The sequence below is a fragment of the Lupinus angustifolius genome, chromosome LG07, assembly GCF_001865875.1.
Source record: "Lupinus angustifolius cultivar Tanjil chromosome LG07, LupAngTanjil_v1.0, whole genome shotgun sequence".
Taxonomy (NCBI): Eukaryota; Viridiplantae; Streptophyta; class Magnoliopsida; order Fabales; family Fabaceae; genus Lupinus; species Lupinus angustifolius.
In genome coordinates this window covers 13,503,614-13,519,378 of record NC_032015.1, presented here as the reverse complement: position 1 = coordinate 13,519,378, position 15,765 = coordinate 13,503,614, and the positions used below count along the sequence as shown (strand labels likewise).

Sequence of the window (15,765 nt, the reverse complement as noted above, 5' to 3'; positions counted from 1 at the left end):
GATTTTCAAATATTTGAAGGGGGTTACATGTCTCGATATCATGTTTGGCAGTCAACGGAGTAAGCCTTCAGTTATTGATTATGTTGATTCAAACTATGTAAGAGACTTGGATGATAAAAGGTGCACAACGAGGTTTATCTTCACCATTGCAGGTGGACCAATTATGTGGAGATCATCAGTTCAGACTGTTGTTGCTATATCCACAACTGAAACAGAGTACATGGCAGCTGGTGAAGCTTCTAAGGAAGTCATGTGGTTTATGGGGCTGGTAAATGAATTAAGCATTGAGCAAGGTGGAGTTCCGCTGCATTGTGACAGTCAGAGTGTTATCTTCTTGGCAAAGAACCAAGTATATCATGCTAGGACCAAACATGTTGATGTGAGATTTGACAAGATCAGGGAGCTGGTAGCTTGTGGGCATATACTACTGTAGAAGGTTCACACTTCAGAAAATGTAGCTGATATCTTAACCAAACTGACTATCATGGACAATTTCAGGCATTACCTAAGCTTGTTGAACATTCACCGATGCTAGACTATAAAGCGCCCCCAACCCAATGGCGGAAGATGGAGATTGATGATATTCACCAAGGTGGAAATTGTTGTGCAATGACTCATATCTCTATATAACAACAATACAAGTTATGAGCTTGTGTTAATGTAAAGGGGTTGGGATAGAGGGCTATATAATTATGTTATGTAAATCTAATGTAACAAAGATAAGAATAGTCAAACACAAATCTTTATCTTCTAATAAACATAGTGGTAGTCTCTCAGCGCTTCTGAGGATGTAGGCACAATTGACTGAAGCTCGTTACCAAATCCCTTGTGTTATTCTATTTTCTCTATACTCTTTTACTATTTGATTGGTTCCTAACTTTTAGGCCAAAATGAATTGTAGAAGTAAAATTAGAGTTTTAAATTATGTTTAGATTTAACCATGATTATAATCTATGTAATATATAAAGTGAAAAAAAAAATGTAACATTTTAAAGCAGTAAAATTTTGTTTAGTGCATGTTTGATATGAATTAAAGTTTGTAGTTTTGCTTATCTATTGAAAATTAAGCATAAAGTTGTAGCATAATATGTTTGGTGACATATTCAGATTATAAGTATGACTTAATATTTTGGAAAAATAAGCAAAAAAATAGAAGCTCATCCATTATGAGTTGTTTATCTCAAAGTTGACTTATTTTTATATTAAAATACCAATTTCAATTTTACCCTTACTTTCAACGTTATCCCCCTTCTCATTTACTCTTCCACCAAACTTCATGTTATAAATATGTATCATATTGTTTTAAATATGACATTGGTTTTATATTGTCTTTTATTTTAATTTGTTTATCCTTTGTAATGAAGTAATAATAGTTACAAAATATTATGATGATATAAAAAATGTATATTTAAAAAATGGACGTCTTTGAGTAAAATACATGAAAAATATAAAAAATGTATTTGTGTGTCATGTTATTTATTAATATTAATATTGATTTTTATATTGTATTTTATTTTAATATATTTTTTAGCCTTTGTAATGCAATATTAAAAAATAAAAAAAGTATAGTAAAAATATATATGATTGTAAATATTAAAAAATATATATTTGAAAAAATAGTGTAAAAATAACCAAAGTAATTATAACATAAACAAATAACCTCATACCCTTTTATATAATTTACTATGTAAAAAAAATTCTATCTTACTCGAACAAATTAAATTAATTTATGTTCAATTTTCAGCTAAGGTACCCAAACTTAAACAAATTATAATCTTACCATAATATAATCTCACAGAAAATAAAAACATAATTCATTCCAAAGGCACCCTTACTTTCCCAATTTTATAATCTAAACTAAGTTAGTCCACATAGTCTACTTGCATATATATAAATTATGTAATAAATTAAGAGTGTAATATATATTATGAGTGTAAAGATTCAGTGAATATATTATTCATTAATCATTTCATTTGTATTATTTCTTTTTTCTTAAATTTTTTTATAAGTAAATGATAATTAAAAATAAATAATGAATAATGAAATAATGAAAAGTATATCAACAATCATCATCCTCCTTCAATCCATTTTGAAAACACATTATCCCTACATTCAACTTTTTTTCTCATAAATTAATAACCCATTTTGAAAACCAACACACGCTTATTCAAACAAAAGTATATCAACTATCACCTGCTTCTATCATTTCTCTCTTCTCTTTCCCTCCATTCCTTCTCTCTTATTATTGCTGCTTAATCAATTACCCTCATCATCCTCCTTCAAACCACGCCTTACTCATTCCTTCCTCTATTCTCATCATGTTCAACTCACTTTCTTACTTCTCCATTATCCCTTCTATTTTTATCACCATGCCCTTGAACCTTAACTGTACAATTGAGCACTAAAGTTTGCAACTTTGATAAGTTTTTATGATCTTATTCTCATCCATAATAATGGGTCTTGTCCAATTCATATGAGTTTTCACTGTTCTGAGTTTTTTTTGCTTCCCAAAGCCAACACCTTTGGTGCGATTGTTCTCTCATTGAGATTAAATTTTGTCACCCCATTTTGAATCAGAAGGAGATTTTGAAGGAAAAGTTGTGAAATTTGCAGCAGATATGGTTGCAGAAGCTTGGATTGTAAAGATGGGTAACCATGTAAGTTCCAATCTCAAGCATGCTCTTCTTCTTGAAACTTCAACAAAGAGAAAACATAACCCCAAAAGTGAAGGTAAGAAAGAAATGATAGGTATTATTTCTTTTGAGGTAGCAAATGTGATATCCAAAACTGTTCACCTTCACAAATCACTGTCTGAGTCTGAGATCTCAAAGCTGAGGAATGAGATCATCAACTCAGAGGGTGTTAGGAATCTTGTTTCCTCTGATGAGGCTTATCTTCTTGAGCTGGTTCTGGCAGAGAAGCTTGATGAGTTGAACAGAATTGCTGGTATTGTTTCTAGGTTGGGGAAGAAGTGTTCTGAGCCAGCCTTACAAGGTTTTGAGCATGTGTATGGGGACATTGTTGGTGGGGTTATAGATGTGAAGGAATTGGGGTTCTTGGTTAAGCATATGGAAGGAATGGTGAGGAAAATGGATAGGTATGTTAATGCCACTAGGAATTTGTATAGTGAGATGGAGGTGTTGAATGAGTTGGAGCAAGGAGTGAAGAAGTTTCAGTATAATCAGCATGAGGAGAGTAAGAGGGCTTTTGAGCAGAAGCTGATATGGCAGAAGCAAGATGTTAAGCATCTTAAGGATATTTCCCTTTGGAATCAGACCTTTGATAAGGTTGTTGAGTTGTTGGCTAGGACAGTTTGTACCATTTATGCTAGGATTTCTGTGATCTTTGGTGAACCTGCTTTGAGGAACAATAGCGTTGGGCTTGGCGGAAGCTCACTGGCTACGCAGAATGAGTCTGGGTTTCTTTCTGGCCAAATTAATGTTTCGATGAGTTCCGAGGGGTTGAAACGCAGTCAAAGCAAGAAAATTGGATTTCATTCAGGTTCAATTGGGAGAGTTTCTCGGGAGAGAAGAGGAACTACTAGTACGCTGCAGATAGATATGAGGAGAGGTGGGTTAGCATCTCTTGGACTTGAAGATTTTGGTTTTCCATGTGGCACAAGTCCCAGAAGACTTTTTATGGAATGTCTAAGTTTGAGTAGCTCAGTTTCAAAATTTGGTGATGCAGACTATGGTTGTGTTTTTGACCCCGATGACCGATACAGTTCCCACAGTGTTGGGGTTGGGAACAATAATGGCATGAAAAGGGAGCACTTGTGCCATTCTGGTGTTCTAAGTCATGCCCAGAGTGGCGTTCCTTTCACTGGAGATCTACGACATGTCAAACTTGCAGTTCAAAGTTGCTCAACCTTTGGTCCCAAAAGTAGGCTAACTTTTTATGCTCCTCCTCTCACTCTTGGAGGCTCTGCTCTAGCATTGCATTATGCCAACGTCATAATCGTCATAGAGAAGCTGCTTAGGTACCCACATTTAGTTGGCGAGGAAGCTCGGGATGATCTATATCAGATGCTACCAACAAGCTTAAGGTTATCACTTAAGGCCAAATTGAAGTCCTATGTCAAGAATTTGGCCATATATGATGCCCCTCTTGCCCATGACTGGAAGGAGAATCTTGATGGGGTGCTTAGATGGCTTGCACCACTTGCCCACAATATGATCAGATGGCAAAGTGAGCGTAATTTTGAGCAACACCAAATTGTTAGCCAGACAAATGTTCTGCTTCTCCAGACGCTATACTTTGCTGACAGGGAAAAGACCGAGGAAGCAATCTGTGAGGTTCTTGTTGGTTTGAATTACATATGTCGTTATGAACGTCAACAAAATGCATTACTGGATTGCGCAAGCAGTTTTGACTTTGAAGATTGCATGGAATGGCAACTGCAATGTGGTGCTTCTTTTCTCAATTGATATTCTAATTTTTTAAATCCTCATTATGGTGAGCATGGAATTCTGAACCCTGCACATAAAGGATTAATGTTGTTGAAGAAAGTAAATCTTATTATTTGCAATGTGAGTCATGCTGAACTTGTAAATATGTTTATATACACATTGCTTATTGCTTAGAGTATGCTTTGCAAGAACTATTGCCATGAATAGAAAAGAGACTAGTATTGATATCTTAGTACTTTGTTGGAGTTGATTTATTGGTGCTTGTATTTCTATTCAATAGTTATGTATCATGTTCAAGTCATAAGGTCAACTTTTTGGCTGGTCATGCTTCTCTTAATTTGGTTTAGTGGTTCATTTCATAATGCTTATGCAAAAAGTGAGGGCTTATATCTTCATTAGAGGCTTATTCTTCACTTGTTTGAAAATTATGAATCATAATTTGCTGCCTTTTGCTAAGAATGAAATGCATTGGTTGAGATTACAGAAGTACTACTTTTGAAGGGAATCTGGTATTGTTTTCTTACACTAGCAATATTGTTTTGGATGTCATTAACTTTGTCTATGCTCTTCTACACAAGCAAACTCAAAATTAATTATTGAATGAGAAAAAAATGAATGCACTTACAGTATATAAGTTTGATACACTATCAATGCATCATTCATTTATGTTTTATCATCATTGAATCAAAGATGATGTGTTAATTATATATAAATCTTTACGCTGGCCGTGCATAAATATTACATTTTTATTGAATTAGCAGATGCAATTCATGGTGGTAGAAAGATATGTAAGCAGTAATTCTACAAAATTTCTATCAAAATGATTTTCTTAAGGGCTATAATCAGTGGCGGAACTTGAACTTGAAGTATTCCTATTCTTTGAAGCAATGATGTCAAAACCGGAGCGTACCGGCCGGTTCAACCGGTGAACCGGTCTCCTAATCGGTATGGTACAGATGTTGAACCGATCAGGTATCAAAATCGGTCAAAAACTGGTCAAAACCGGTGAACCGGCCGGTATTTCACTAAACAGGCCGGTTTATACATATATTTTTATTTTGAAAAATAAACTTAAAAAACCCATTACAAGGTGACCCATCTTTCCAACCCTTCTTCAACATTTCAAAGCACATGCTTCTAAGACATACTTAGATTACACTTTTTGTGGTTCCTAACATTCGTGTGTAATCTTAATGACATTTGTGTAATCTTGGAGTTCTATTGAAGATAGGATTTGGTGCAAAAATATAATATCGATATGAGACAATTTTGACTCCTTCGTGTTAAATGTTAAAAATCCAAATTTATTTGTTTTATAGAGTGAGTTATAAACTTGTGTCATTTATTTATATTCTACGGTTGTTAAATAATACTTTTGGATTGATATATGTTTTGTAATTTAGACTTAAAATTTAAAAGACTTAAAGTTGTTTGTTTATGTGAATTTTGAGTAGATTATAAATATGGATTATAAAATTGAATATCTAACTATGTGGAATTTTTTTGTTATAGATTTATATATATATATAAATATAAGTAGGTATGTCCGGTTTAACCGACATGTGATTTAATTACTGAACCACCGGTTGAACAACTGTACCACTATAGCAGTACCCTGATTGGTTTGATAATCGGTACGGTTTTAACAACACTGCTTTGAAGACTTCAACTCATTGATGATTAAATTAACGGTAAAATTTTTAGCTATTTATTTTTCAATATAAATCATTATGTCGTCTACAAAAATTTTATATTTTATTTTACTATATAGTTTTGTTTCGTTGTATTCGTTACTGAAAATAATCTTTATGTATTAGTTAAATTATAATAGTTAAGATAAGACGAATAGTTCGACCAAACAAATAATATACATTTATTTTTCTCATACTATCAAAGTTCTACCTAATTCGAGATGATTGGGAGAGTTTCAAATATTAATAACTAACGATATCACCAATAAAACGTTAAAATTGACATGTCAAGTAATTCGTGTCTTATTCACATTGAAATTCATATGGTAGAATTTTTGTACAAAAAATATATGTTATTGCAAAGTTTGACAAAGCCAATCTTTATCCCATAATATATTTTATAAGTGTAAAATCATTATAAAATTAAATGAAGTAATAATATTATAAACAATATCCACATTTACATATATAAAAAATTTATTTATTATTTATAAATTTTAGAAAGACAGCATAATTTGTATATAAAAAAAATTCCATGGGGGCAGTTGCCCCCACGGCCCACCTGCCTCACACAAACTCCACCACGGGCTATAATAAAGATATATAATGGTAATTCTTCATTGCAATTTATTGAAAAATGAAAGTATTATTGCATTTTTTGTATTTTTTATATAATAAATACTTCCTATTCCAATAAAATGTTTCCATTTTCGTATGTCAACCTTGTAATATTTGGATCCATGTTCCTACATCCTAAATCTTTTCCACCCTACCATGCTAAAATCTCAGAGTTTGTTTCCATTATGGAGATTATAGAGGGCTGACATGTAATGTTGTAGAGGCCAAAGTAGATTGCTATATTGATGAAAACATGAGACTTGCCAATGCTCAATGCACTGTTTTAAACCAACAAAACGTTGGTTTAGTAGTGTAAGGTCCTATTAAATCTTTAGAAAGATTAAATTGTCAAAGGTTTGATCTCTGTGAACGATATTTGTTTGAAGGGTAGCTACACAATTCTTAGTAGTACAAAAAGAATGCACTGTTTTAAATGGCATAGCAATGCCAACATAGCAGATTTACCATGCTGTTATAGGTGACATTCATTTATAACCAAGCTGAATCCTTAATATCTTCTTCTGCATGATTTTGCTTCCCATAATTCCTGGACTTCCACATGATATTTTCATGCATTGACATTCAAGCCTAATTAACATTCTCATTAGGAAATCACCTCAAATTATGTATGTTAAGAATAAAAAGGAGTATGGAAATTACTAAGCACATGTATGTGAACAATCTTCATTGAATAATAACATTAAAATTTAAGCTCTTAAAATATTTATGTTTTGAGTACAGTTATATGTGAGGTTGTTTATTTCTTGTTAAAGGAGAAAATGGCAGGATTTGAATTCAAGTCTTCTTTTTTTGTTTTTTGTTGTCTCAGTTGGAAGCATAGAAACATTAAGAGGGGTGTTTTTAGATGGCAAACTACATAAGTGGGTAGAAGAGAGCATTCACTTTGGCAATAAAGGGGCTTCCAAATTTTGTGTTTGTAGTTGGGTGCCATTAATCTTTTATGGGGAGTTAAGGGTGAACACAAGTTATACCGTCAATCAGGGACTTATTACCTGACCTATAAAGTTAGATTATACTTTTTTTTGTAAACAGGCCAGACTCAAGCTTTTTGAAAAACCTATTTAGTTATACCCTATAATAATGTTCATATTATATAATTTTAATATAAATAATATTATTATATATGTCATTTTAATATAAAAATATAATTTAATTAATAGGGTTAGAAGTGTATAGTTAAAAATAGACCTATTAAAATATTTAAATGTAGACATGATGATCTATTTTAAGATTATATAGTATAATAGGAATTTAAACAAACAAATATGTCACACCAGACTTTTAGACATACCAGACCCATGCTTTAAATTTATTTTTAAATAGACTAATTGGTTAGGCTCAAACACCTATATGTTATATAGGCTCGACCTGTTTAAGGCAAAGTCTAACCTAGTATGGCATATTTTCACCCTTACGGGGAGTGTAATACAGATCCTTTAAGAGTTTGTGAATGCTTCTTCTAATGTCGCACACATTAACCGAATATTTGTCAGAGTTTGTGAATACTTCTTCCAGTTTCGCACGCATGAACCAAACATTTGTTAGATATGAGCATCAAGTGAGACCTCCCACTGAAACAACTTCACAATTATTGCATTATTAGGTTAAAAATCTCAAAATGTTAGTTCTTAGCAGGAAATCGTCACATTTATGAAGGGAGTGAAGCAGAAAATAACTTCATGTTTAAAGACCAAAAAAGCTATTGTTCCACAAGCTTGTATGCTATTTTATTGATGCTTAATTTGAAATTAAGGCAATTGATTAAGCTTTGAACATATAAAGTAGAAAATAGTAATTAGTAATAGGTTGTTAGCTGCTTGGGAAGCAGTAATAATTTAACCCAATTTTGGTTCCAAGTCAATTTTGTATTTAATGTTTTCTTTACAATATACAATTTTACTACTCAAACTCTTACAATTAGTCTACTAACCAAAGGGGAAATATTTCATTTCACTTTCTTAGGTACTTATAAGCTCAATTGATGAATCCATTCTAGAAATGGCCACAGAAAACTTTGTTTACCGTATGTATGGTCATAGAACATAAATTGACTACTTTTAATAATTTATCAACAAGTTTGATTAACGGAAAATGATTTATACTCTTATTTAAAGAAAATGATATATTATATTTTGTTTATTAATGATTGATTTATAAATAATATATCATTTTATTAAGGTGTATGGGAATTTATTAGAAGACATCCTCACTTACTATTCACTTAATCTAATAAGGGAGGGATCCACTTACTCCAAGAGTAAGTTTTAAACTTACTCCTTATATTGACCATCAATTCTAGGGAAATCCAAAAGTTTGAATTATTGAATAGATCTAAACCATTAGATATCCATAAAATTGATGGCTGAGATGTACAGTAATAATGTTGGGAAGATATATTAGGGGTTTGTTTGAGAGTTGAATTTTGGATTGGGAAAAAGGGAAATGGAAGGCTTGGGAGTCATCTTCATGGCTCCCAAACCTTTCGTTTCCCTTCATTCCCCTCCAAAATCTAACTCTTAAACTAACCCTAAGGATCAAATTCCCCATTTTAATTTTTTGGACCAACTGGTCGATTTTCATATCAATGAGTAGGAATGGCAATGGAGCGGGTCGGGGTTGAGTTTGCACATACCCAAACCCAAAATTCAAAACCCGAACCCAAAATTCAAAACCGAACCCAAAACTCAACGAAGTTGAAAATAAAAATATCATCCCCAAACCCATCGGCTTTCAGGTGACCCGAACCCAAAAACCCCGAAAATTATAAAGTATTAAGGAAAATATGATATTATTTTAGTGTAATTTTTCTCTAACATTTCCATTTTCTCTTGTATTATTTCATTTATTTTATGTTTGAAGATCCAATTGTATATAAAGTAAAATTACAAATTAAAAACAATGGGCACATGATAGAAATTTCAATTTTAAATTGAATTACCTTACTTTGGGGTGAGTTTGGGTTACGGTCTCTGCTATATCAAACCCGAATCCAAAATTTAAACTCGAGTAAAACTTGAACCCAAACTCAATCACATTAGATTTGTTCAGTTTGGGGAGAGAAAAAAGTTATAGGATGTTAAGAACATATAAGAATAAAAACTAATTTGATTCTTCATTTTTTTTTGGTGTAGAGGAGAATTTGAAATTCTAAAATCATTTCCAAAAATATTTAAATTAGTTATTTTCAACAGTATCTATAATTTTATTTTTTCAAGCATCGGGTCATCTTTGTGTCGGCCGATCTGCATTCTTATTTTATAATTAAGTATTAAATTGGTATATTTTATTTTAGAGAATTAAAACGATTTTTATTAGATATATTTTATGTTATAATTTTTTTATTTATTATAATATCCAACTTAAAGTGAGATGTATTAATTATAATTATTTAGGATTATATAATTTTACTTTAGAAATAAAAAATATTAAGGGCAAAATAGGAAAATAGAATTATGATGATAATTATTTTAAGTTTTAGCTTTATATATAGTGTAGAAGTATAGATATATAATATAAATATAGATTATATAAATTATATATGACTTAATTGGTCTAATGTAATAGTTTTACGGATTAAACCAATTACAGCCTATACCAATAAATTTCTTCAGATCTAATGACTCAAATATCATAGCCAAAAAACTAAAAAGCACGTACAAAAAAATCACTGCTACAATTTCCAAAATTATTCAATATATATACTCGTTTTTCTTTTAGCATAAACTAATTACGCATTCTCAACCATCACATCATTCTCTCGGGTCCCAAATACAAAAATTTCTCACTTTTCTCACCGTCATTCTCAGTACCCAAAACAAGATCTGAGATTTAATTGCGTGCTATGAATTACAGAAGGTCGGTTTTTCAGAAATACCTATGTGTTCTTTCTTTCGATTTTGTTCGTGGTTTTCTTACAAACTGCAATGCATGATTGTCGTTGATTGTAATTTGTACATTTTGTATGTTTCCCTTTGATTTTCTTATCCATTACAAATTTTAAATTGTCTAGGGTGAGCCTGACGTAACCATAAGACTGTTTGCCTTTGTAGCTCCATCATGGTTTCAAATCTCGGAAATAACCTCTTTTACATCTACCTTCCCAGACCCACTAAGTGAAGCCTCGTGCACTGCACTGCCTTTTTTTTACAAATTTTGAATTGTTACTTTTTTTCGTTGTGTGTATATAGTGGGAGGGTAATGGTGGATTAGAATGTTGGAATAACTGTTACTGTGAATGCATGTGTATTTCTCATTAGCATTAACTTCTTAGATAGAGGATCAGAAAGTTTTGAAATTTGATAATGGGTTTGAGTCCTTCACTTTCTCTGTTGAGAGAACACTAAATAGTAGGGTGACAAATTTTAGGAAATTGGAGGCACTTGAAGTCAAAAGGGTAGTAAGAACCGTGTCTTCACTTTTGTTGTCATGTTTGTTGATGCGGTGTGACCTTGATCTTATCTCTAGCAAAGTTTATCGGGCTATCGGTACATTTTAGATGTTGTACAGGATATTAAAAGCTACCCAGAAAAGAAATGGATTTTGATTTGTTGGGCTTGAATCTATAATGCAATTTTTTCTTCATTTCTGATGTTTGTTTCAATGCCGTATTGTCATTCAGTTTTCAAATCGAGCGAAATCTTGAACTTTTCGCTGTATTATCCCTTGTGAAGTAATGCTGATACATTTGTTTGTCCTGAAATATATATGTTAGAATTATTACTGAGAAATCAGAACTGTAGAATCAATCATCTGAAGATGAATTAGGAGAGGAAAATCCATTGGTCTGGTTCCGTGAGTACTAGGTTATAGAAAGTTGTGTGTGCAACCAAGCTCTGTGCTACATTCTGGAAGATTATTTTTACTCCCCCCAAGAGATCCTTGGGTCTGATGGATTTTAGTATTGCATTTTTTTTTCTTGCTAAATATGCTTTTACAGTTCTCGAGTAATCTTGATTCACATTGCTTCTCATGAAAATTAATTTATTATGCAAGCCATCAGTTTTATTTACATTACCAGTAATCGTTCATTGTGTTTTTTTTCTCTGAAAAATATCCAACCGATCATAAGCATGATTGACTATTGAAATTGGACAAGTTCTTGCTTTTAATTGAATCCATATATAACCAAATATTCAGTTACAGTTTACTTGCGTAGTCCAAAGTCGTGATACAGCTAATACTTTATTTTCCCCCATTGTCTTTGCCATTTGTTAGAGCATCTCATTTCATTATCCTAGTTTTTTAGGAAATAATGGTGACTCTTGTATATTAACTTTTATGACTAATTTTCAAATACAGAGAAAACCGCTCCTCTAAGTCATCTCTCATAGATGGTTTTGATAGTCTAGAGGAGGGTGGTATAAGGGCTTCTTCCTCATACTCACGTGAAATTAATGAGCAGGACAATGACAAAGCCATGGAGAGTTTGCATGACAGAGTTACTTTTCTGAAGCGAGTAAGTTTTGTTTTAATTAAGAACTATTTTTATTTTGAGAGTATGGATTAAAATTTTCTCTTAACATCTGGATTTACCAATGCTTAGTTGATGGCTATAGTACATGAGAAAGTTCTGTTGATGTTGAAAGTATTACTTGCCTGGATATACTTCCTGCAGCATATGCTGTTTGACTTGTTTCTTATTTACAAATTGGCATTATGGACCCAGGGAAGAATCCCGAAATTAGTCAGCTAATTTTACCAAACAGTTTTGATTCAATCAACTTGCTTATCAGGTCCTAGTTTTCCGTTCCTACCTTAGAAACATTCATTCCAAATGGGTCATTCCTGGACGCGAGGGGGTATGGTATTGAAGTCCCACTTTAGTTGAGAATATGAGCCAAGCGCCATTTATAATAATTAGGGCAGTCCTATTCCTGTGAGCTAGCTATTGGGTCGGAGTTGGGCCCAATTATAACTCATAATGTTGGACAAATTGTAGATGTGAGTCAGCAGCCAGAAATTGTCAGAGATCACTTGTATTCTTGATGTAGTGTCGCAAAGTATGAGGGACTATGGCCAACTTGCTGTGCATGGAATATTGAAGGCTTCTATCGGGGCCTTGTGAGGTGCTATGATTACTGGTGCTTTGGGTCACTTTCCTCAGGAAGCGATTACTTCATAGTTGCGATTAGTGTCTTACTGAATCCTGAACTTATAGATAGGGTGAATCTCTGTTTAGGGTGGGGGGATATTGTTAAGCACCCTAAGGTTAAGGTATATTTTAGAAAGAAAAGTGGATGTAGCAGGTGATTCAACTCCATTTCCCCACTTTGGAAGTGTAAAAGGTTTGACCCGATTCTCACTATCCACTGCACAGATTGATAGACCCCAGGTTATGACCTGCAGCATAATAGACTGCCTATGCGGCAGTGAGAATGTGGTGAGAAGGAGAATTCAGGTAGGAGTGAGTGGGGTAAATGTGAGGTGAGCAAAGTGTGAAGGTAGGCAATTATTCAGTAAAGGTTTGTAGCCATTTGTCTATTTAATATCACTATTTTAAGGAGCTACAATCCAGTCTCCTTTAGTAAATTTCTGGTACAAACAGAAACTAGGTGTAGGATTCATGTACAAACAGAGGGAGGAAAACAGAAAGGGGGTAAGAAGATAGTTAGAGACCAGGCCTCTCGAATTGTCTGGATATTTGCATCTACTTCTTCAGTTTATATCAGTTTATGTCTGCATCTAGCTCTGCTACTGGGGTTACACTATTGGGTGAGGCACATTCAATCAGTCCATATGTATGGAACAGTTGCTGAAATATTTACCTTGTTTCTAATTTGCTTTGTTGTAGAAACAGACATGTTTGTATTTCTTATGTAGCAACAATGTATTTACAACTAAAGGATCGACAGAAGGGATCCACAAACTATGCTTTACCGTGGGTCTCAAAATATTTGTGAACTGTTTATCAGGGTTATGTGTAGGCATGTTTTTATTTGCTAATGATGCTGGTAATATCAATATTATGTATGGACCAGTTTGCTAATCTAGGAAATTAGGGACACTATATCTTGCTTCGTTGTAACTATTTTGCTACTGCTATTTACAAATATATCCATGCACATTTGGATAAAATAATATAATTTTTGACCATTTTGTATTGTAATTTAACATGTCTGTTCAATAATTATGTAGCTTATTGGTTTACTATTTTCTCAGAGGCATCAGTAAAATGAAATGATCTATTCATTATTCGTGAAAGGACTCCTAATATTTACTTGACCAACAGTTAACAGGTGATATACACGAGGAGGTTGAGAGTCATAACAATTTACTTGATCGTGTGGTACGTATACATATCATTTGTCTGTTTCTGTAAGAAACTTTCTTCCTCTTGTTCTAATTGGTTTCCATTGTAAACTAGGGTAACAAAATGGATGGATCAAGGGGTCTGATGTTCGGAACTATGGATCGATTCAAGAAGGTACATTATTTCCCTGTTAATGTTCCTCATTTTCATCTTAATTTCCACATAATTTAAAAGTGATTTAGTTTTTCGTAGGTTTTTGAGAAGAAATCAACAAGGAAAACATGCTCACTTGTGGCTTATTTCATAGTTGGCTTCATATTCATATACTATCTTATTAGGTAAAATGATTTGATCATCCTTTTTCCGTTCACACTTTGATCTGACATGACTGTAATGAATATCAATAACCATAGAAATCTTAGCCCTTACAGATTTTATCCATAATTGTATTAGTCTATTAGATGATGCACATATATTCTTTGCTTTGGTGAGAAGAGAACTTTTGCGGTGATCATCTTGGCAAAGAGGGAGCTGATTCTGTTTCTACTTTTACTGTAAATAGGCACATGTTGTTTTCTGATGCCGTAGGAACCTGGTTTTTAAGGCCTTATCTGTTTTGTAATCTTTCATCTATTTCCAAAAAAATTGAACTATCAAAGGCAAAACTAACAAAGCTGAATTCAGCAGAAGCTTTTCTCCAAGACAGTATTCATTGGATACTGGAAGTGTCTTGGTTCAGAGTTACTGGAAATTCTGTAGTGAAAATTAATTGAAAATAGAAAAGATGTTAACATTCGACTGATGCAAACTAGCATTTGCTTTTGCAGGATGCTTGGATATTTTACACTTGGCTAAACTGCTAAAGCATAGTAAAACCTTGTCTATTTGATTGCATGATGGGTGTTCGGAAGTAAAATCCATTGGTCCCGTGCTGTAAGATGTTGAACCATTTCATTTGGCAAGAAGACAGTTTGGAAGTTACTTGTGATAGCAAAACTTATTGTATATTAAGGTTACAAAGTCTTTAGTTTACAAAGTCCTGTGTCAATTTTTTCACATAATGGTCCTGAACTCTCGAGGTAAATTACAGTATGTGCAATGATCTCATTGATCGAGTGTTAATTGCAAGAACTGTCTTTTGCTTTTTACCTTGTGAAACTAGGGAGCACATATGATGTCCTACTTGTGCTACTACATGTACCATCGGTTCATTTATGATTGGATGAAAAATATATTTAAATTAAAAAATTAATAATTAATTATTTTTCTGACCAATCACATCTGAAGGTAAATAGAGTGACACAAATTGTGGGATAGAAGTTGTGCACCCTTAAAACTAGCAATCATACATCACTTTGTCACGGATAAAGTTGGGTAAGAATCGAATGTACATTACATCCATGTATTGTCCCTAAAAACATATACATGTCTTCTAAATATTAGGTTGGAGTGGAAATAATTACCAAGGATTTTAGAACTATCTATAAAACCATTAAATTTTTAATTTTGATAGTATCAAGATAGTCTTTCTATTAGATGGTTAAGTTATTACAAAGGTTGGTCAAGTTGATAAGGATTTAGCTTACCTCACAAGAATGTGAGTTAAAATCTTATCGATGTGATGTGAGGACCTCGTTGATGGATAATCTAAGCGTGTTTGTAAATGCTTTTCAAGCCGTAAGGCCTGCTCGAACCCTAGTGAGTTCTTAAGGCTTATTACTTACTTTGTCTTATTCAGGAATTACGTAGTTTTAAGTCATGTTTGTTTAATTAGAGA

At 32.9% G+C, this 15,765-nt stretch overlaps 2 protein-coding genes across 2 annotated transcripts; both read left to right on the top strand.

Annotated features, from left to right (window-relative positions):
* LOC109352413 lies at positions 2,199–4,539 on the top strand. Its single transcript, XM_019594394.1, has one exon. The coding sequence runs from the start codon at positions 2,619–2,621 to the stop codon at positions 4,425–4,427; it is 1,809 nt and encodes a 602-aa protein (XP_019449939.1). The 5' UTR covers positions 2,199–2,618; the 3' UTR covers positions 4,428–4,539.
* Positions 10,466–15,386, top strand: LOC109352420 (bet1-like SNARE 1-2). The gene is made up of 7 exons (XM_019594400.1): positions 10,466–10,594; positions 12,038–12,194; positions 13,968–14,024; positions 14,103–14,162; positions 14,241–14,326; positions 14,816–15,150; positions 15,329–15,386. The coding sequence occupies exons 1-6, from the start codon at positions 10,581–10,583 to the stop codon at positions 14,841–14,843; spliced, it is 402 nt and encodes a 133-aa protein (XP_019449945.1). The 5' UTR covers positions 10,466–10,580; the 3' UTR covers positions 14,844–15,150; positions 15,329–15,386.

Excerpts from the sequence above, each read along its gene's own strand:
- LOC109352413 (XM_019594394.1), top strand. The coding sequence starts at position 2,619 with ATGGTTGCAGAAGCTTGGATTGTAAAGATGGGTAACCATGTAAGTTCC.
- LOC109352420 (XM_019594400.1), top strand. Across the intron at positions 12,195-13,967 it reads GAGTTACTTTTCTGAAGCGA|TTAACAGGTGATATACACGA; the intron begins GTAAGTTTTGTT and ends CTTGACCAACAG. Across the intron at positions 14,327-14,815 it reads TTCATATACTATCTTATTAG|GATGCTTGGATATTTTACAC; the intron begins GTAAAATGATTT and ends TTGCTTTTGCAG.